Source organism: Amblyomma maculatum, chromosome 6 (assembly GCF_055883805.1).
Source record: "Amblyomma maculatum isolate TAMU_Amacu chromosome 6, ASM5588380v1, whole genome shotgun sequence".
Taxonomy (NCBI): Eukaryota; Metazoa; Arthropoda; class Arachnida; order Ixodida; family Ixodidae; genus Amblyomma; species Amblyomma maculatum.
Window position 1 is genome coordinate 12,500,395 of NC_139349.1, and position 23,671 is coordinate 12,524,065.

General features: G+C 46.2%; 1 protein-coding gene across 1 annotated transcript in view; it reads right to left on the minus strand.

Moving 5' to 3' along the window:
- Positions 1-23,671, minus strand: part of LOC146185094 (uncharacterized) — a 49,917-nt gene that overhangs the window by 18,844 nt on the left and 7,402 nt on the right. Inside the window, exons 4-13 of the mRNA XM_084605469.1 lie at positions 22,977-23,057; positions 22,472-22,535; positions 15,340-15,416; positions 14,337-14,416; positions 11,867-12,019; positions 10,278-10,410; positions 8,464-8,534; positions 5,096-5,162; positions 1,708-1,848; positions 787-828 (exon numbers count right to left, since the gene is read on the minus strand). Coding sequence (XP_084461595.1) covers positions 787-828; positions 1,708-1,848; positions 5,096-5,162; positions 8,464-8,534; positions 10,278-10,410; positions 11,867-12,019; positions 14,337-14,416; positions 15,340-15,416; positions 22,472-22,535; positions 22,977-23,057 — 909 coding nt within the window. The remainder of the gene's footprint in view (positions 1-786; positions 829-1,707; positions 1,849-5,095; positions 5,163-8,463; positions 8,535-10,277; positions 10,411-11,866; positions 12,020-14,336; positions 14,417-15,339; positions 15,417-22,471; positions 22,536-22,976; positions 23,058-23,671) is intronic.

A 23,671-nucleotide genomic window follows, 5' to 3' on the forward strand; every position in this document is an offset into this window, starting at 1 on the left:
GTCATAACTTTGATCAGAAGTCACGTGCACATTTTTTCCGAGACGATTTTCTCAAGACTACAGTACGGCGAAGGCAACAGCGCCGCTTTATCGTCTGAACGAGCTGTACGCTCAGGCGTAATGTTTTGGTAGCAGGGGAGTATTCTATTGTTTTCGGTAAAACGCATGTCGTCCTCATCCGGCGCACCTGCGACGTAGGTGTATCATAACTTTTAATATATTTTCTGGCCCAAGATTGCTCTCTACATCAATCTTCAAGCGAGTCATCCTTCCGCGATGTGAATTAGGTGGCACCACGATAGAGAGCGCGACAGGTGGTTTGGTGACTACTACACCTCTGCCTTTAAGATAGATCATTCGGTCATTTGAGAGATAATTTTATGTAAAAGCTTGCTTCCATATACAGTAAAACTGCCACTCTAGTTTGCCACTTAACCGTTTAATTTACCACACTATGCAGAGCGCACCGACGACTGACTCCGGGACGTCCCTTTTCATCGGCAGGCTCTCTTAATTTGTGGCTTCGTTGTCCGCCACTCGAGTTTGCTTTGCAAGGTTTATACGTCACAGTGGATGCGACAGGTGATCGCCTATAGGTGCCCCGGCCTATACTAGAATGCGTCAAGTTCCGCAGCTGCTGCACTATCAGCGGCTAGCAACTTTCAATATATGCATCTATGGCGCAAACATCAAAGTGGGCTCATGTAAATGCATGTGACTGACGTACATACACAGTCAATTAATATGATTGCGGGTCACCTTTTTTTGAGAGCGCAATAAACTTACCAAAAATCCATCAAATTCCTTCGACGCGGTACTGAGCTTGAGCTGAAAAAAAAAAAAAACTTGTTTAATCACCGCGCTAACAAGTCTGCGCAGGGCTCTTTGATATGTATTTAAATAAGGTTTCTCCGCAAGGCCTCCCTTCCATTCCCTCTACGGTCTCTGGCACTGTTAATTAAAACTAGCGACACTTTTTGCAGATGTAACACGCTGATACTAATGGTCTTGTACTTTCATCTTGTTAGCTATCGTATTTATAGCCCTCAATCATTTCTCAGACAGGACCATACAAAGCTGTTTAGGGCGCCCACTTTTCTGTGCAGGTTTTCACTCATGCTTCATCATGGTCATATAATGTCAAAGAATAAAGATCGCCTTTTGCCCCTGAGAAGGCCTCCTGGTGTCGGCCGATTCTCATGACGCCATGTTAATAATCCCATAGACCTTCTAGCGGGACAGAGCAGGTTGTGCTAATTCAAGGTGGCTTTACAGCTTAATCGGAATAAACCCGGTATTATGGAAATCGGTCGACACCATAGGCTGGAAGGTATCCTTTGTAGGGCACCCTGCTGTGTTTTTTCTTCTTGAATTGTATCCGACTATATCCTATAACTATTAACATGGTAACGCAGTTTTCTATTATTATTATTATTAATGTTGTTGTTGTTATTGTTATTGTTGTGGTTGTTGTTTTTGTTGCATGTCTAGCCGGCAACGCCACGTTTCCGCCCCGTCAGAACAGCGCGTAGCGTTTCCTTCCCCTTTTACTCTCTGCACACGGAAGGTCACGATAGAATGTATCACGCAAATAGAACGAATGCATAAACGAGCCATAAAGCTGCAGAATCAAATATCGAACGCGAATTCGAAGCGCACTGAACGGTTATTATAAGGATTCCGCGAGCACGACTCGATGCACATTACCTGGTGCAACAGATTGTCATTCTTGAGGTTGTCTATTATCTTCTTGGCATATTTGTTAATGGCTTCGAGGGTATCATTCTTTACGTATTCCTGCGAACTGTGCGATCCCTCGAATAGCTGCTTGCGAAAATGCTGTGCGTTCTGAAAAAAAAAAAAAAGAAAAAATGTGTAACAATTGTGAAGAAAACATTAAATCTTCCTGAGCTTTCTTTGGTCGTCGCATTTCTCGTTTACGTCTTCCAAAAAAATTATTTCACCAATGAAAAGCTAAAGCAGTCTCTCTTTATTACTCCTACTAATTTTTGTCCAGTATGGACAACCAATTAAAAGTTGGCGTGCCAAGCTGCAGAACTAATCTCTATTTCGAATCCTTTATTCCAATGACTATACGCGGACTGGAACCACTTTTCTGCCTCCTTCGTGTCCATCACCACACCAGAATATTTCTAGTCTGCTGCATTTTAGGCTGCATTTAATTCCCCCATTAACCTGCCAAGTAGGCCTGCATTATTTTTCAGATAGTTTTTTTCTTTTTGTATACTGCCCACACCTCTCTGTAACACCGAGCGGCCCTGAGAGCAAATTAAATGAAATGAAATAAATTAAGTACAAATGGCCAGAGAAGTATAAAACTAGCGCTGCGGTTACCAGCATGTGGAACGCGATATTAAGCAGCAGCTTTCTGTCCGGTGCTCACTAACATATTAATTATTATCACTTCTTTTCTTAAATAGAACAGCGCGCGAAATGTCGCCATGCTGCGACTCGTGACGTGCCTGGGTTCGTATTTATCAGCGCCGCTTGTTGCAATGACGCCACGCGTAACGTCCACACTTGCTGCCCAATTAGAGTGGCTCGGTGACGACAACAGTGGCGCTACAGAACCGGGATACCAGCTTTAATAGCCGTCGCCTTAGAATAATTTAGCGACAGTTTCTCCGGGTAATTTCTTTTTTAATAACGTTGCTTATTGCCTAAAAGCATATAGGAATATGTAAACAATTAAAAGGGGCAATAAATGAACGTGAAAAGGCTTTGCTGTTCTAATAAAGTTCAAGAGAGAACGATGATACGGCTCTTGCGTCCAAGCAATGTACGAAGATGGGTTGTTCGGCGGAAGGCCCACTGCCGTCAGTTGCCAATTAGCTGGGTAAATTCTACCAGCAAATTGAGACAGCGAAAGGATAAAAGAACGCACGCGAGGAGCTACTCGGGTATCGGCTTCCTAAGAAACGAAATACGTAGTGTTGATTAAGAAAGCACGTGCTCGGCAACCTTCGATATAGGCATGTTTAGTGCCTAATCGTCCGTTCGTATATTTTTGTCTTTGTTTTCCATCTTTCACTCTGCCCTTGAATTCTCTTCACTCGTCCCTTAATGGTTCTTTGTCGCAAGTTTCCTATTTGCTTTGCTTTTCCTCTATTTACGATATATCTTCTTTCTGTGAAGTGAACGTGCACGAAAAGGTATTCGTATAAATGGCGATATGCGGATCCTGATTTTGCTCGCACAAACAATTGTGCCAGAATTAGACTCAGCATTCGAAAAAAAAAAAAAAAATAGCCCACTTTAAACTATCAAGATAACATGCATTAAAAAAAAAAAGAAAACTCTCCTCCCTGCATATGCTGAAACCGAATTTCTGGTTCTGGAACATGCGAACACTTTCACTCACTCGCACAGAACGTTTGGCTTCCTTTATTTTAAGTAAGTTTACAAGAGTTGCACCACTCCCATAGTATAGGGAACCAAAGCTGGAGTTTGCTCCGCGACGCCAGCGCTCGGTTTCCTGCGGAGCGGAGAGGAACTACAAAACCTACGCGCATCCGCGCCCGCGCTGCGCGTGGCTGTCTGCGGAGTCTGCGCAGCCTGCTCGCTCGGGAGCGCGTGCTACGTTCAGCCGCGCGTGCACGCGGAGCGGGAGAAGGAGAGTGAGGACGAGGGGTGTTGGTGGCGCGTTCTCGCGCGCAAAGCCGGCGCTCTTTGCCAGTGGGAGTTCTTAATTTTGCTTTTTTCTGTGCCCCGGCTGACATAGAGGCTGGCTGGAGGCATGTTTTTTATCGGTGCTTTTGAAAGGAAGAAATTATGCTTAATTGATCGCCGGACATTGTTTTCAAAGAGCGCTTGTTGGCAGGCTCAGACATACATAAAAAAAATGAACGCGAATTCGCTGCTTGAAGGCGGGAGGCAAACGACAGGTATCTTGAAGGACTTGAGGCGGCACCTCTTGATGCCTCTGTCCATGTTCACAGAATGAAGGGTCCAACCTTCGAGTGCTCCTTCCTTTCCCTTTGTGACTGGTCACCTGAAAGGGGCCTATTCAGCTCTTTGGGGACAAACGTTTTAGGCAGTGCTGCCGGCGCCGTGGGGCCTGTTTTCGGCGCGTTTAGGATGCGTTCCCTACAAAGGCACAAAGCATGCCGCCTTACCCTTTGGTTCCTGCCGACATCGGCCAGGGGAAGTGCACTGCTGCGGCGCTGCCATCCGAAATCAATGACCTAGCTACCGTTAACGATGAGGGGTTTCTTAACGACCTGGGTCATTCCCCAGAAGCCGAGGCATGCCATTTTTGCGGCAGTTTCCTCTCCACGAGACGAACAGCGAGGAAATGCCTGACGACTTTCCATGCAGACGGGGACATCTCTCCACGGAAATCTTTGTCTTCTTAATTCCACTGTTACGCTGCGCAATTCCTAGTTCAGTTATCTCCTATAGCGAACGCGCAGTTTTGAGCTCCCGAAGCAGGATCGCGTATGAGGATAGGATGATTGACGTAAAGTGATCGCATTAATGACGAATATCTGTTTCTTGAGGCCGACCCGGTTCCACGATGGCTGCTTCAGCACCGCCAGTTAGAGAAGTACGACACACGAACGGTACGAGATATCCCCCCCCCCCCCCCCCAAAAAAAAAAAAAAAAAAAAAAAAGGCCCACAACCATCCCGTTACCGTTTCCACACAAGCTTCGCAAAAAAAGTGCGCCGTCATTATTTTCCTTCTAGTTCTTTTCTTTCTTTCTTCTTCCCCCCTCATTGTTAGAGCGCGACGGTGGCCACAATGCGGCCGGAGGAGGAGAGAAACAACCGAGCGCGCGCGCGCAAACACGTGCTAGAAAGCAGCGCGGAGCAGACGACAACATGCTTTTCTATGCGGCGGCTAGCAGACGACGCGGCCGGGCTGCGCGTAGATTTTGACGGGGTCTCCATGGAGGGCGCTGACGCACATAGCGGCGCAGCGCCCCCTGGCCCAGGTTTTCTCCCCTATATGGGCGAGGGTAGAGGGCAAGCTGTAGCTCGCGTTAGTGCCACGCACTTCCGTAACTATACCAGAACACTCCCGGCAAGCAGTTCCTAAACACATGACAAGCAGGCGGATTCTTCATGCTTACGAGTTCGTCCAGCGGAGAGAACGATAGGTTTGCGATACTTGCGTATGCCGTTTTCTCTGTGCATTTCCTGAAAGTATAGACATTATTGATATAGTGCACGCATGAGGTGTAAATAAGTCGCTGCTTCGTTTCTATATAGGCTTTGTAATTTGCGCTTTTCGTGAGTCAGTTAAATTTGAAAATTCAATCTCAAAGAATGTAGGTTTACTTATCTCAAGACGCTCCTGTTCATTTTTCATTACCATTTAAACGCAGTCTACCGTTGTCGTAGAAAATAAAGAGTTGGATTATTTCTGCCGTAATTATTATTTTCAGGCACCAAAATGACGTTAGTGAAGACAGAGAGCAATGGAACTGTTAAAATATTACTGAGATGCACTCAAGTCTGCTTAGGTGCAGGTGGGAAAACATTGCGAATTCCGTGCCTATTTCTGTCATGACGTCTGCATTTCGTCGCTCACTTGCCGTTTCTAATGGTAGAATTCGGAGGAATTCAAATTTTGAGGGTTACGGGACATGTTGGAGATGGCCCACCCAAATTTGAGAGTCGTTATTAAGTTTGCCACACAATAATTAGGTCAGGTATCAATTTTGGTAAATTCACAAATAATGCGGCGCGACTGACGAGGACAAAGAAGAGGAGGACTAGCACCTCCTGTCGTTTGTGTGCCTTTGTTCTCGTCCGTCGCGCCGTATTGTACCAACTAGCCTAAACAAGAGTTCTACTTAAAAAAAAAAAAAAAGCAAATGTTAAAATTTGGTCGAAATCCGATTTCGGGGGTCCAGGGGTGTCAGATGTTGGGTGTGCCCCATCTATGTTTGAAGGTCACCACTCAACTGGCCATACACGAATTTCTGCCGATGTCAAATTTCGTAGATTCAGGCGGAAAAATTTTGGGGATGGCCCAGTGAAATCTTGGAGGTCACTACTGGCCATACTCGAATTAAGTAAGGCATCAGTTTTGGTGCAATTCTGACATGGACAAATTTTGGGGGTGGAGAGGTGCACTTTTCGTGGTGATCCGTTCAATTTTGTAGGTCGCCAGAGAGTTGGTCATGCCCTATTTAGACTGGATATCAAATTTGGTGCTATTAAATACAACTGATGACTGGCAGTTCATGCGGAAATTTTTGTCGGCACTTTTGCCGACACGGACTGTTTACTGACTGTCTACGCCACCCGTGAGCCAAGAGAGGCTTTCGCCTTTAAAAAAGAGCAATGCGACGAGCTAAAACAGCGCAACGCTAGATGTGCGGCGTAAATATTTTTAAGGCAAAGCAGGCTGGAATACTAATCAATGTCTCCTACCAGAGGAGAGGGCGGGGACAAGATACCTTCATCATACTAATTTCTTTTTGTAGAAAAGCTTGTCATAAGGCAGGTTTAGCATTTGTCTGGGCTACATATAAATTAGTCCAACTCTTCGTGAGACTATAGGAAAGCGCTAGTAATATTGAAACAAAGTAATTACTGTGCAGGGTGCTTCAAAATGAGCTTTACAACTTTAGTCACGTAGAAATAGGGATATGTAGAAGTGTACAGCTTCAGGCATAAAGTAGCTTTTTTTTTGTTGTCGTTTTTCAGTTTAGTTAGCTGAAATTCACCGCGACAGTTCAAAAGTTGATATTTGGTGTGATTTTCTTGACGACGGTGGGATGGGTCCACTTTTCTTCGCAGAGGCGCGAGTAACTTCGACTCCTTAGCTGGACGTGCTGCAACTGCATGTTTACATTGCCACAGACCCAAGAACTGCAACCTGGCTTCATGTTCCAGCATGCCAGTGCTCCTCCTCACTAGGCCTTGACGCCTTGGACGAAGCATTTCCAAAATGCTGGATTGGTAGAGGAGGACCCATTACTTGACCTTCCGCGTCTCCAGACGTAACCCAGTATTATTTTAGAGCTTTGTAAGAATAAGATCTGTCAGGCACCGGTGCGGGGCCTGCAGGAACTGTGAGAGTTGACGACGATATGATGCGCAGGGACCAAAATATCGCTTAGACACCCTGCGTGCTGCAGATGGGGCACACATCGAACTCTGTTAAACTGCTAGCAAAAGTTTAGGTGTCTGTGAATATATGCTGCAAGTCGCACGACCTTTCTACTTATCCCCATTTGTGAAATATTAATGATAAAAGTTCTAAAGGTCATTATGGGAGAAAACTATTCTTCATAGGGGCGTTTATCGTAGAATTCACAGTACAATAATTTTCGACAACATATAGCTTTACAGGAGTGGGAAGAAAAACAAGCGCAAGCTAACCATGGGAACCGCACGCATGAGCTCGGCACAAGGCGAACGGAGGCCACGGGTTCGGCTTCCATCGGCATAGTTCCACACTTATTCCACAGATTTTTTTTCTAATAAGTTGAACTTCATTCGTGCAGTATTTAATAAACCACAATTATGTTAGCCTGAGTCAGCGTTAGTGCCACCATCAGAAGTAAAAGCTGCCGCGTCTTGGAGTGTCAATTTCGTCTCGAAGAAGCCCCCAGAAAATACGTCCAAAGCGAATTAATGAGTAAGGTCGATGTTTGTCAGGAAAAGGGTCTTCACAAGCCCAGTAATTTCGGTGGAGTACAAATTATATGGACGGCGCGCTAACGCGAAGAGACATATTTACTTGCCACATAGCGCTAAACAGACGGACACAGCGAGACAAACAGAACGGGCGCTAACTTACAACATGGCATATATGTTTCACTCCGGTGCAACATGCGTGCACTGTGTGCGCTGAGGTAAAATGACAACCAAACGCCCGAGCCACAAGGACCACAGTCATTTCGCGGAAGTTGTCCGCGTTTATCCTAATTTTTTTAGAAATCGCGTCCGCACACAACACACGAGGTAGAGTCCTTAATGCAGGTATGCGCTTAAGAGACAACAGAGAAATGTCAAAATCATACATCCGTCGGCCAAGCATCGTGGCCGGTTCATAGTATGGTAAACAGCGGGTGTTTCGCAGTATTTTGGCTTTTTCTTTGCGGTTTCCGGTGCATAGCCCGCTCATCTTTGAGGTTGTAATCACCCGGCCAAGAACAGGTTGACTCGGAGACATGTAGTGAGATAGAGCATGGGCCATTTCGCTTCCTTCAATTCACAAATGACTGGAGTCCTATTACAGCAGGACGAGCTGGTTTTGGTGCTGGTGAAAGCAAATGTTCAGCTGATGAGAGTGAATACGCGTTCGTGAAGGAGGGTTGGAATTTTATCGAACGCAGAAATGTGCCCGGTATGGCCACCTTCTGTGCTAAGGAAGGACGTTTCGAACAAAGGGAAGACATCGAGTCATAAGGAGTATTTTACATCAAGTTAGCACGCGCAAAGCGAGAACATGTACGAGTGCGACCTTTCTTCCTTCGCTCACCCGAGTATGTTGCTAGGCGTGAAGTGCCGAAATAGCTTCGCTTTTGGTATGTTGAACAAGTAGCTTGCAGCCTGCAAGCAAAGAAATTTTCAAACTTACCGTGAGGTGTGAACGTGGCCGCGCTTAAACGGAATTACTAGACAGTGGATGATACTAACCCCAGGAAAGTATATATTTAGTTTAACAACGATACGCACACTTTGTAAAAATACAAACAAAGTCAAACAAATAAAAAACAAAGCTGAGCCCACATTTCAAGTTTGCATCCTTTTCAAAGTGTTGTCCCCCGATTGGTGGAAACGTCACTCGCTGTCACAACCGAAATGACATCAGCTTTTAGCATTTCCACCAGTCAGGTGAGGGCAAAAACGACCCTACTCAAAACGACGCAAACTCAGAATACGGACACTGGTTAAGTATGAAAAACAGTAGTTAATCCCCCACCATGTCACCACGTCATGTTTTATCTCCACCGGTGCAACTGCAGTAAGTATATAAGCAGAGGACAGGTGTTCGCTGTCACAGCGCACCCAAGCATTAGGGAGTACCTACTAGATCTGGCTAGATCGGCAATACTATCCGTATACTAATGCGTATTAAAATTATAGCGTTAAGTCTTCTGTTTAGCGGAGAGCGCGGCGATGTGCCGAGAAAATCTTGATTGGTCGAAAAGTTTTGACAAGTGGTGCGGTAGAATGACTTGCGCTGAAAAGAAATTTTGCGTAGGGTGAGATCGGCATAGAACCCGGGAAACTTGCATTCCGAGTTGACAGGTTATCCCTATGCCGCGTAGGCACGTTAATATGGCTTGGCTAAAGGGTATTACGTTCGTATCGAATGATTAAAGCGGCAGTTCATATTTATCATATTTTTCACATAACATGGTAGTAGTTAACTACCATTTACGAATAAATATGTGCGATATTATTAGAAGCAGTAAGCTGGGGAGTAGTAAGCGCCACTGTGCAAGCGTGTACCAACAAATCACTAAACTGCGGGAAATTTAAACCAATAACTCACGTTATCATTGGGATGCATGGAAGCGCCTTCTCCCAAGTAGACAGCTAAGTGCGAAACGGTGAGAGCCGAAAGCTTAAATGATCACTGGCATGCTTAGAAGCGTGGCATGAGTGCATGTCATGAGCGATGAGTGTATTGAACGCAGATATGCAATAGGAGGCGCTTACGGGAGCCATTATTGACGCCGTTAATTGTGTCATACCTTTAAAGGGGGAGCTTCAGGGCTGCCAAATATTAACGCAAAAGCGTTACAGGTGCAGTTGTCACCGGTTTCGGTGTTGTCAACAAAATGTCCTGAAAATGCCTCTGGGAGGTGGTATTTGACAGATGACAAGGCAGGACACGGATTGACCGGCGATTTGTCACGAGACCACAACACATGGTCGAGTTGGAATGAACTGCCAACCCGCGTAGCTCCTTTGAAATGGCAAGGTGAGAAGAGAACTGAGCCGTCCTGGACGGTGGACAGTGTGCAACTGTCTCTTATTTTGAGAAGTTTTTCCTCCTTGCAAACAAGTGCAACGTAGGCAGTACGTGTTACGACACTCCATACGTATCATCGCTTCTAAGTACGGAAAGCTAGTTGGTAAAAATCGTCGGAAGTTCCGGAATATAACTCCATCTATGCCGCTAGCACGAAATGCTTCAAGATGACCTGAAGTCTTCTGTCCGCTAGTCCTCATTTTAGCCGCTCCGAGTTTTTGAAGCCGAGTTTAATGACGGACACACCGCATTGCTCAGCTCCTGAGCAACGAGATAGTTTCCCTAGAGTGAGAGGAGGGAAGTAGGCTGACCCCGTCTAGGCTAGAACCGTCGTGCTCGTCGTATGGTTGGCAGACGTAAGCTTCCAGGACGGCGGCCAGCGGGAAGCAGAAGGTGAGCAGCAGGGGCAAGAAGGCGCACGTGGCCCACATGAGACCCGCGTTCCTGCACACGTCCACAAGGATTTGCTCCAAATGTCACGCTGTCGACAGGCATGGAAGCAACGAACGTCGTCGTTGCAAGACTCTTTCGCGAGTCTACGATGCCGCAAGAGCAACGTGGTGCTATTGTATCAAGAAAGCAGATAAATGCTTACAAAGGCGGACGGATGTAGTGACACTGGCGAACCTTGTGAAGCCTTACGTGGCTTTATTCTTCGTAACATAGAGCGACAACAAAACTCTGATAATAGAACTTGACCCGATGGCAACTAATTCCTCAAATGACCAAATGTATCCCAATGGTAGAAATGTCCACCGAAAACCGTTTTTAAATCAATCGATTCACCAGCGCTATTCAGCATACCGCGTGATAACTAATGCATTTCTCACTAATCTTATTTTGCCCCTCCTTGCGCCTGGTAAAATCGCTCGATCATTGCGAATTGCTTGCCTTAACCTGGCGCTGCCATCCCTGACTACTGCACCTGCAGTTCTCTTGCAGCCCTTTCCGTTACCGTAACAGGCCAACCGTCATCTTCTCTTCTATTGCACGTAGACCATTAACACCAGGCCTTAACACAACCCATATAGCTCTCTGCAAAGTCTTTCGAACTGTGGCTTACGCTGAACTGCTGGGGGCAGTACTCTTGGCGAGTCGCCCGCGAAGATGCCAAAGAAACTATTAAACATCGTCTTAATTAGATCACCAATGGCACACATTGAATTACAATTTATTTCTTCAGAAAATGCAGAATGCAGATAATCCGTACTAGTTGGCTATCATTCCACGGCTGACAGCAACCTGAGTAGCCCATGCAATGACACGGGTTTGAACTTCCAGGTCTGAGCTCACCAACACGGTCTCCTTGTAGAGTAGGAACTTGTATTAAAGATTCCGGGGGCAGCTCAACTTTACAATTCCACAATATGGGATCATAAGTGGATATTTCATCACATGGTGTACATCCGGGTCGTAATCGCCGGGGTAGAATTTTGACAACAGGTAAGGAGTCAAAAAGGATCGCATCTAGAGTCGGCTCCAGGTGGACTCCTGCCCCTTATCTAAAGCTTCGTCTGAAGGGGGGAATATCCTCCTTTCAAGCTTAAAATAATTAGCAATGTCGTGAATGATGCTAGGCCATCCTTCGAGAAACTCTCACTAACTAAAGCGTCCCCTTCTTGGCTGACGAATCCTCGAGCTTTGATGTGTGCTCTTCGATCGTTACCAGCCACATAGGCGTGATTAGAAACGTAGAAGTTATACATTTAGGGAGTTGTAAAACGTACGAGAGAAACTTTAGACTCCCCTACAGTATATTTCCTGCATTTATCAGAGGTGAAAGTGCCAACATTTGTGTGATTTCTGAGGCATTCGCTCGAAATATGCCGAAGAGAAACTTCAGTGGCTAAGACAACGATCGTTACAAAGATCGGCAGAGCGTTTGGGAGGCAGGTCTCACGAAATGAGCACGATTCCGCCCATGTTGCAGGCGGTGTTCCTCTGGGTTGGTCTGACGTAGGAGCGGTAGTTGGAGACACCCAGGATGAAGCCGAATATGAGGCCCGCCACGATGGTAGCCACCGACACCACCGACACCATTAGGAAGGCCGCTCTGCAAGGAGGTAACACTTCAAGTGGGAATGGACACACCAAGCTCTGTGCCGCAGCCATGTATCAAATCCAGCAGTTCATCTGTTAATCAAAGCTTCATACTTTGCAGGACTCAAACGAATAGAGAAACACATTGAAAGTTCATACAATTCAGCGTGCAAAAGGGGGAATAAGCAGCCTCTTGCTCTGCTTCAAGCAACGGAGTTATCAAAGGAGTGTTATAGGCGGCTTTAGGGCCGGTGGTCACTCTGAATATTTTTCAGGAACAAAAATTTACTGAGGTCCAAAAAACTCTAACTGAATTCACGAAATTGTAGCGCGGCCTTCTCAGAAACCATCGCCGTGCAACTTATTGCTATGGCGGTCAACGTACGGATGTCAAATTTTGCCCTGGCTAGTGGAAAGTTCCGCTTCAGTTAGCGTCAAAGAAGTACTCCGGAGACATCAGTGCCTGACAGCAGTCGAGTAACCAGAGTGTATGTGCGCGTATAACAGAAAATGAGAAACAACGAGTGGCTGTTGCAGAGGATATGCAAAACGAACTTTGAGCCGAATTTTAAAGCGAAAAAAAAAAAAAAAAGTCGAGATCATTGTGGAATCTACACTACAGAAATGTGAAAGCCGAAGCGTTGCTGCCTCACACGGTGCATCACGTTTGCCCTCATTATCCTTACCAGCTAAATGCCCCGTAATTATCATTGCTACAGTCATCGCGGTTATCACTAATTGCAGCGTCATTGTCATCGCTACTATCATCCCCACGATAGACCAGGAGAATTACGATGTGCGTTTCACGATCCCGGGAATGGCTCAGCTGGTTGAAGTGCTCAACTGGGGATCCGAGGGATGGATGTTCGATTCTCGTCGTTGTCCACTTCTCCTCTTTGTCTCGTCTTTTTGCGCAATATACATTACTGTCCATCATAGCTATAGTGTGTCGGAAGTGTGGGACAGAATTGTGGTCGACAGTATGAGCCGTTAAAGGCTTTCGCCTAATATTGCCTTAGTCGAAGAGCCAAACAGAGCATACAACGGCGGAGTGAATGTCATGCCACAGAGCCTCACAAATGAAAAAAAAAAAAAAAGAAGAAAGCGGAGCGTTAGAGTGAAACCTTGGCTAAACCCTCCCGCTCGAGGAGAGAGCGGAGCTTGCAATGGTTGCTATGGCAACAGAGCGGCCATCATATGGCGGGGTACGTAAATACTTCTATAACTTGGGTAGAAACGGCGACGGAGAAGCCGCGAAGGCTCAGCTGCTTGCAAGTAGTAACTACGTTTGATCCGAGCAGAATGGTAGCTCAATGTAAAACCTCAATGTACTCCTCATGTAAACCCGCCCTCCTGTTGTCTTTGAGGTATTGGAAATAAATAAATAAATGCATGGCGCTGATAAAACGAGGGTTCTGCTTGTGTGTTCACATCATATCAGTTGCCTGTTAACGTTCCCAGGACCAAAGTTGGAAAGTCACGCATGCCGCGAGAGGCTGCTAGTTCAGGCAAGGTCCCACAACAAAATCAAGACACAGCCTGCCGCGCTGTTCCAAAGACAAGACGGTATCTTACGATTCTCGAGCATTCGGAATGTCAGCGGGAATGGATTGTGTGTCTGTTCCCTCGTTGCGTACAAACAGTATCTATAAATATGCTTCTACCAGCGCTGCCGTCCTTGTTGCTTGCATCTGCCAGGTCGACCTTACCTGCCCGGGAACGCGACCGAACCGAAGGCCGGAAGCAGATCAGTGCGCCAGTGTGCAAGTTAGCACGGTGACGCCAAAACGAGCCTGTCACTGTAGACCTACCAAATGTTATGCCGAGCAGGTTTCATTGAATAAAGCGCTAAGCTGACAAGCTTAGCTCTAATAACCCAGTCTAAATAAAAACTGGAGAACTGTGTCAAAAAACGACAAAATATTCTGTAGTTCTGTCGTAAACGTCAGATTTTTCTGTAGTTCTGTAGCACTTTTCTGTAGTTCTATAGTTTTTCTGTTGTATATTTTTGTTGTCTGTAGTTCTGTATCACTTTTTCGTTGTAACTACAGAAATTTCTGATGTCACCACAGAACGTTCTGTTGTCACAACAGGTTTCTCGTAAAAACCCGCATAGAAATTTTGTTGTAACAACAGATAATTTTCTGTACATTTTTCGACATTCCCTTTCGCTTAGTTTTGATTTCTAGTAATTTGCATTTCGCGCAAATATAGTCTGTCGCGGCCTACGCCAAAAACAAGCCAAGGCCCAATGGCAGATGACTAAAAGAAAACAAAAATACATCAGACTATTTGGTCCCCCAATGCATTTTTGTAACCACGGTGACTACCTGTAAATTCTCAGGGACTGAGGATTCACGATGCTTCCATCGTGGTTCAGCATGTGAACAGTCCTGGCCAGATGCAAGGTCTGAAATAGTTTACAAAAGAATGTCAGAATTATTGTCACAATTACGGGTCAAGTGTTTATAGTGATTGTGTCCGGACGCAGCACTAGCTTAAATAATGATTAGGTTACTGAGGCGCTGAATCATTGGTATTTTACGGTGTAACTGCAGACTCTCAAAACGATGTAAGTAGATAGTGTAATGCCATCCCATGCACAAGTAATACCTCAATACAAGCCTTACCGCTTCACATACAACAACACATTTCAGTAATTAGTCATACTTTCAAAACTACTAAGTAAAGCTTCCAGTTTTGTCTTCACATCGCTGACCCAAAATAAATGCTTTCCTCGACAACTGACGATCGGGTCAGTCCTTCTCTATAAATATATTTTGGCGTGGTATAGTTGGTTCGTAAAGGCAATGTACAGGGCCGTCCGCTCTTAGCTTGAACACGGTTGCTGTCTTCGAAGCGCCATTGCGCCAAAAGCGGCCGCATATCGAAGTGATGCAAGCACAGAAGGACCTGGAGACGGTGCTTCGCAAGGCCTTCCACCTATAGCTTCAATGTGCAGCAGGGCTCACCGCGACCGTGTTCAAACCAATTGAGTGGACGATCTTGTAGATGGAAACGATGGGACAGCCACTCATCCGGGGCCCAATTTTCTTTCTTCATAAATAGCCTAACTCATGCGTAGAATTAGATATCAATTCGGAGCTAGCCACATCACCAAAACGCTAATGCAATTTTACTTTTCAAAATCGTTGTATGTAATGGAGTCTAGTGCTTTTCAAAACAACATGTGCGCATGTCTGCAATGCGCGCTGTTTCACCAAACAAAGACTTCATTTAACATTAACTTATTTAACCTACGAGTACCAGTGCTACAAGTCACTTTCAGTGATACTGGTCATGATTTGGTAAAGAACAAATGCAGGACATCACCTCTTGAAACTCCTGCTCGTAGTGATCGTGTGCCATCTTGATGCGTTCAGCCGTCTCTGTAAGGCTACGCTGGACATCTGAAAGCACACAAAAAGGCATACACATTTTTTAATACAACACATTAAGACATTGGGCTGTAAAATAACGGTCTCTTTTTTCATTCGTGATAAGGGTCAACATTTTATTACCAACCAAAGTGAACACTGCAGTTCCGGTGACAAGCAGTAACTAACATCTGCCGATTGAGTGGGTGAAGGGGCGCTGTTTGTAGCCGGCGTCACCCGTGGCAGGTTTCTGGACAGATACTTAAGAGAGCACTGCTGGCAAATTCTACTTCGCCAGCGAGGCGGAAACTTGGGAATACTATCTTCCCTTCAATGCTCACCGAAAAAAAAAAAATGAATTCATCCATATTCATCCCTCCAAAAAATGCACAGAAAGATATAATTGCGATTTGGATCAGAACTGATACCTGAGAGACAGGAAATTAGAGCCCTGGGTCTTTTTATTCACCAGCGCAGGCTAGCGACGGCCACGCTCGACAAGCTAAAAAAGGTGGGAGACCAGGTAGGCATAATTGTCCGCAGAGTCTCAAACAAGAAAGAGGAACTGAGAAGCAAAGATGCTCTACGACTGGCCAATGCCTTTGTAACAAGCAGAATACTGTACTCGACCCCTTATCTCCACCTCAAGAAACACGACGAGAACGTCCTCGAGGTGATCACGCGCAAAATAGCGAAGGCCCTCGACCTCCCTATAACCACGCCGAACCTGAGACTCCAAGGTCTGGGTATGACGAACTCGTTCGAGGAGCTGAGAGAAGCCCAGGCTCACAAGCCAATTCACGCGATTATCGCGGACCCCACCGGGGAGTCGCCTATTAACCCGCCTACACGTACAACACACGACTGTAACCGAGGAGACTTCCCCACGAGTGGCGATACGCCCTGAACGTAAAACCACTCCCCACTAACGTGTTCAAGGACGACCACGAGGGTAGGCGCATGGCCAGGGCAGAGGTCTTAGCTCACCACTACGGAGGGAAACCTAGAGCCTACTATGTGGACGCGTCCGGCCCGCACCAAGGAGGTAGGTACCCGGCGGCAGTGATCCACGAGTCCAAAACGGTGAACGGGCTCACATTTAAAGCCCGAAACGTGACACAGGCAGAGGAGGTCGCAATCGCGTTAGCAGCAACACACTCTGATTCCAAAACAATCATAACGGACTCGCGAGGGACGTGTAGGAACGTTTAACAGGGCTGGGTCCCGTACCTGGCCTATCGGCTATTAAAAAACAGCTCGGACCTGGCCTACCGACTACTGAAAATCAGCTCGTACTAAATCCACCCGCCACTTCATAGTCTGGGCTCCGGCCCACTAGGGGCTAGGAGGAAACGAGGCAGCAGATGCCGCCACCCGGGCGCTTTCTAACCGGGTAACCTCGTCCACCTCCTCCTCAGAAGAATTCACACCAGGTACACTTACAGAAAAATTACGCAGCTATACTAAAACAGACACAATCTTTACCCCCACCCGTGTAAAGGGTTAACGAAGGCGGAGAAACGCATATTTCTTCGCCTCCTTACGAACACCACGATGTACCCTGCATCACTTAAACACTTTGACAGTGCCTTCTCCGGGGAGTGCCCGCACTGCGGGGAAATGTCTTCGTGTGGACGTGCCTCTCCAACCCTGCCTTGGCACCTAACCCAAACCCCACCCGGGAGGACTGGGAGGCGACCCTAATCGCCTGCCCGACCTGAAAGTCCAAAAGGCGCTGGTCGAGCAATGGCGGCAGCGGAAGCCACTGAGGTCCCGTACTAGGGACTCCACCTAGTGTTCATCATCATCATCATCATCATTTATTAACCCTTAAAGGTCCCGTTCGGGACATTACATAAGGGGGGGGGGGGTAGTACAGGGTTATTCAGCAGTCATACATGATCATAAAAATATAAAAGTAATATAGAGGTATAGAAATATATATATATATATATATATATATATATATATATATATATATATATATATATATAAAAACAAATAACAAGATAACATAAATACACAAAATAGAAACGGCAGGTAAAAAAAAAAGGTGAAAGAGACAAGAGTAACAAATTCAGATAAGTCATGGCAGAGTGGCAAAAATATAAAAGAAATACAAATAACAGCTATGGAAGTAAAACCGGCTGGTCAGTTTGCAGGGCTTGGTAGCTGACATAAGGCACAGGAAGATTATTTTTTTTTCATTGAGATAGTCGATTAGGAGCTGTCTGAATCTAGAAGGATTAGCCTCAATGACAATGTATTCGGGGAGGTTATTCCAGTTTTCAATCGCGCTGGGAAGGAAGGATTTATTGAAGGAATTGGTGGAGCCGTGCAAACGCTGTAAGCTTGAAGAGTTAAATAAACGGCGAGATGATCGTACCGGAGCTCGTAGAAGATTTTCTCGAAGTTCTGGAAAGTTAAAGTACAGTTTATGAAAAAGACAAAGAATAGAAATTTTCCTGCGGAAAGCTAATGATTTGAGACCGAGAGATGATTTCAAGACTGTGATGCTGAACTGCGATTTGTACTGTGAGGTGATGAAGCGTGCTGCCCGATTCTGAATGGCTTCGAGTGAGTCTATCAAGTAGGTCTGGTGAGGATTCCATATTGATGAGGCGTATTCTAGTTTGGTTCGAATGAACGTTTCATATGCTAGTTGTCTGGTGGCTGCGGTGGACATGGAAAGTGATCTCCTGATGAATCCGAGTGATTTGGAAGCACTAGCACATAGTTTGGTGATGTGGTCAGCCCAAGTTAAGTTGGTTGTTGGAGAGGAAGGGCACTAAGCCTGACCCCCCAGAGCAACCTCCATGTAACTACTTTTAGCAAACGTTTTCACCCCCACCACCCTCTCCTCCGTCCCAAGAGTTCTTATTATTACCAGTTGCGAACCTTCCCATTGGTCCCACGTATAAAAAACATGGTGGTCCGAGTTGGTTTAGTTTCGTTTGGTTTATGGGACCCCCCAGAGCAACCTCCATGTAACTACTTTTAGTAAACGTTTTCACCCCCACCACCCTCTCCTCCGTCCCAAGAGTTCTTATTATTACCAGTTGCGAACCTTCCCATTGGTCCCACGTATAAAAAACATGGTGGTCCGAGTTGGTTTAGTTTCGTTTGGTTTATGGGTGTTAACATCTCAAAGCGACATAGGCTATGAAAGGCTCGTTAGTGGAAGGTTCCGAAAATTTCGACCACCTGTGGTTCTTTAACGTGCACTGACATCTCACAGCCCACCGACGCTTTGCTTTTCGCCTCCATCGAAAACCGGCCGCCGCGGCCGGGATCCAATCCCACATAATCTAGCACAGCGGTCGACTAGCCTAACGAGTGGTGGTCCGAGTTGGTCATAAATTCCGGTGTTTACGGATAGTGGTGGCACCCACGGTCATTGCAGTAAACTGCGTCCAAATTTGCAAACTTGATAAATTTACTTGCACATGACAACAAAAATAAGTTGAAAAGATGCGGCAGTGCGGCACCAAACATTCTTGGACATAACAGCCGTTTAGGTAATTAAAATACAAATAAGCGTTTTTTTTTCTTCAGAAGTCAAGTACAACAACAACAGATAGCTTTGACTGGCCGTTTCTAGATCCGAAAGCCCACAAAAAGTGCTTACTTTACTGTCACTCTCTTAAGCGGAGTTTCCCTCTCTGTATGTACTACTTCTCAGGCTCGCCACCACTAGAGACAATATGTCCCTGCCTCCTCTTCTACCCGACCGTTTCCTGTGCGAGATGCGACGCTCCATTTTAAGTATTAAACATTTACATGTCTTTGCTCCCCCTGTCGACACCTTAAGGCAAGCATTGTCCGAACCTGACATCAACCTCGGGGAAGAGCCTGACAACAATCATAAAGCTGAACAAGAAGCTATACCTGAAGCAGAATTTATATGAGAACCTCCGAACATTTTCTGCTGAATGTCACTCAGCAAAAAGAAAATATCTCCAGCTCGAAGTGGGATTTGAGACATTGCTGCACCTCCGTTCACCGAAGCCTTAGCGCGAGTGTTAGAATCAACGTCCGAAGGGAAGTACCTTCTCTCGTCTTCCCTTGTATAACGGTGCCTCCACTGCCGCTTAAAATTGACGCAGCAACTAGGGCGAGACAAGCAAAGGCTATGAAATTATTTATTAAGGCGAAAGCGAGCTCCCGTGCGCGAGAGTTGCGCGCGTGATCTGTCATATTCCGCGAGATTCCGCGAGATTAGTTGTCTAGTATTCCTGCCATCTGCAATCCCACACTTGAACGCGCGCCAAAACGCCACGCGACAGGAGCGATGGTGTACTGTCCAAACGTACACTTGCCGGAGAGTGTGTGACAAGTACTGAGCCTTTCCTTTCCTGTAAGGCAATTATAATTATATGTAGCACTACAACGAACGCCAATAAGAGACAAACGATGACAGGCGAACGATATAGGCGAGGAATGGTAGGCTTTTGCAATTCTCCTCTTAAGAGACATCTAAAGATAATTTTTGCTGCTTTGTAGCATAATAGTTAAATGCACTGCGGAATTGGCAGGAAATGTGGATCTACGCTTACGGGATGCAGAAGCGAGACGCCACAAGCCTGGTAAAGATATCGCGCCAGTTCTAAGCTTAACTTAAATTTTCCTAAATTTTTACTGCGGTGTTTGCTCTTGAAATGCTATATCTGTATTTATTGTTTTCTCTCTTGTGTGGACATGTGTGTTTGTGTGTGTAGGTGCGTGCGTGCGCTTAAAAACGCGCGCACACACACACACACACACACACACACACACACACACACACACACACACACACACACACACACACACACACACACACACACACACACACACACACGCACGCACACACACACACACACACACACACACACACACACACACACACACACGTGTGTGTGTGTGTGTGTGTGTGTGTGTGTGTGTGTGTGTGTGTGTGTGTGTGTGTGTGTGTGTGTGTGCGCGCGTTTTTAAGCGCACGCACGCACCTACAACAGGACGGGACGAGTGCTGAATGTCAAGCACGCGCGCCGCATGACATTCGGTCACATGACACACACACACACACACACACACACACACACACACACACACACACACACACACACACACACACACACACACACACACACACACACACACACACACACACACACACACACACACACACACACACACACACACACACACACACACACACACACACACACACACACACACACACACACACACACACACACACACACACACGTGTGTGTGTGTGTGTGTGTGTGTGTGTGTGTGTGTGTGTGTGTGTGTGTGTGTGTGTGTGTGTGTGTGTGTGTGTGTGTGTGTGTGTGTGTGTGTGTGTGTGTGTGTGTGTGTGTGTGTGTGTGTGTGTGTGTGTGTGTGTGTGTGTGTGTGTGTGTGTGTGTGTGTGTGTGTGTGTGTGTGTGTGTGTGTGTGTGTGTGTCATGTGACCGAATGTCATGCGGCGCGCGTGCTTGACATTCAGCACTCGTCCCGTCCTGTTCGTTCCTTCCTTACGGCTGCGTCTTCCGTGCACGTTAGTGTTGACCGTGAACCAACCGGCATTGCCTAGTACTTTCGCAGCGAATCGTCTTTAATCCATGCATATTGCGCCGGGAAAACCTGCCTTCCTAAACGAGAAAGGCTTTGAACCTAATTCTTGTCAGTGGAAACCTCAACCACAAACCACAAGGATCCAGTTAATTGTCTAGCACCTGGACACTCATATTGCGCAGCTAGCACAAGGGCATTTATAATTCGGTGCAACGAATGATTTCTGTTGTGTTTTGTTGTGTTGGGTTTAGTGGCGCATAAGCAACTTAGGCTATCATGAGCCAAGCACAGGGTTAGGAGCCTGTTACATTTATGGAATGTAGATATTAAAACTTATATTTTTTAAAGACATTTGCTTCTCTTCAAATGCTAAAAATACAGGGCAGATCAACGAGAGCATTTTCACTTGAAAGCAATGCTGGATGAAGAGGATTGTGTCCTTGGTAAAACAGCGCAAAATGTTTTCTTCTTTGTGTTTCAAGTTGTCTGCATGACAGTAAAATGTGGATGACTGTTAGCTCGTGCTCGCATGAATCACATAAGAGCTTATCCTGTTTTGTTAGTATGAAGTTATGTGTTAAAAATGTGTGTCGTGTGCAAAGACTGCATATAGCCACTTCTTTGGAACGTTCATGGTGGGTACTTCCACTCTTCTACCACACGCTTTACGAGGTGTAGTTTGTTATTTCCTTCAGTGTTCCAAGTGGACTGCCATTTTTGCGTCAGTTTACTATGTGCCAATTTCATGCAGTAATCGCCGGTGAAGGACGCGCGTTTGCGCTTCAAAAATCGAAATGAATGCAAAAAGAGGTACCCCGTCGCGGTGGTGCAGTGGTTAAAATGCCCGACTACTGTGCCGTTGTGCCCGGGTTCGATCCCGACCGCCGGCGACTGCGTTTCGATGGAAGCGAAATGAAGCGGCGTCTGTTTGCTGTGCATTGTCAGTGCATCACGTTAAAAATTCCCAGGTGGTCGAAATTACTGCGCAGCCCACCACTGCGGCTGCTCTTTATCTCTATCCACTTTCACTCCCACCTTCTTCTCTTCCCTTAAGGCGTGGTTCAGGTGTCCACAGAAGCAAGTGTGACAGATACTGGACCTTTTTTCCTTTCCTGTGAACCAAATACTATTGCAATGCAAAGTGAGGCGAAGTAAGTGCCAGTACGATGATAAGAAGCTAAACGCGGATTCCAATAAAACACCCACAGCGACTTGTCTGATTATAGCGCGTAATCTGTGCGGCGCTGTTTAGCTGAGAAACGTGGCTGATGAGGGATGATCCTCAAGACTCGAGTGCGGCTGCTGCATCTGTGAGATGCCCTGTAATGTGCTACCCGCTTCTTGAAATACATTTCATGCCTACATCTATTATACAGACGGAGAGATCAACCATAGTTCTTTTTTTTTTTTCTTTTTTTTTTTTGCAACGCGACAGGGGGCATCAGTTCACCTCCGTTATGCCGCGGCAGCCAGTTGTGAAATGATAGCAGTACGCCCAAAGAAACAAGGAATCCGGAGAACCTCACCGATTCGCGGCGTAGCTTTGTCCAGGTGGAGCATTTCTTTGATCGTCTTTTCGGCATAGGCCATCTGCAAGCAGAGTTCAAGACACTTATTTCTTGCCATAAGTGAACATTTCAGATATCTGGAGAGCGTTTTTTACAGAGCGGTAATAGAAACCGTTGTGAGTCTTTTTCACTTCACAATAAACAAATGCATACGCAGGGTACACTGCCCACTGGACACTGACCACTCAGCCCTAACCCCCAGTGCAGCTTTCGCATGTGTTTTAAGACGCATATTCACGAGTGGCGTTGCACCCGTTTGATAACTCCGAGTCCTTAGACGACGACGAATAGGGCGGTCCCCCCAACTGCCTCCCGATAACGAGGATGGCAGTGCCAGCTTTGCAACTGTCACTTCACGTGTTGATCCTTAAGGCAGCATAGATCCACTTATTAACTAAGCAATTAGCGATATACTGATGACGATTGCTTTTGCACTCATATTAGACAGGATGCATGCACTGACCTGGTTTTTCATTCGTTCCACTGCTTCTCTGAAGTTATGTTCGACTTTCTTCGGGAGTTCCTGCGAATTCCCCTCCGCCGTCTGCGAAAGAATAAAACAAAAATGCTTCCATGTAGACGATATGTTCTTGGATTTCTATGAGACGACAATAAAAAAATTGCGCCGTATACATAAGTTCCGTGTTTGAGGGTACGACGCGATAGCGTAGGCTACCGTAACCTGATACATAGAGCCCCGCTTTAATTAAGTAGTATGAACGTGCCTGCGTGGCTATAGGAGTTAGCGTGCCTAATTACTAGGCATCCAAGCGCCCCGGAAGGCTGATTCTTATTGCCCCTCCCCACCTCAAATGAATAATCCACGCAAACCATCCAAGAATCAGGGCTCGGCCATGTCTCCTATACCAGCTACCGCGTGCCAAAGTTATGCTCGTGATTTTTCGCTGACAACGCCGACACCGATGTCAATTCTGCGTAACGGGACCTTTAGCGCTATCGCGTTATACAGACGAACACTTCGATCTAATGAGAAAGACAAAACCTCAGGTGCGCAATTTACCTAATCCATCCGCAGCTGTTACTAGCGTAGCTGTTACAACGCGCGAGCATTATGAGTCTCGATCCGCAGCTAAAAAATATAATATAAATGGCTGCGCAAGTGAGAGGCCAGAGGGAGCAGCACGGATGCAGTGCACA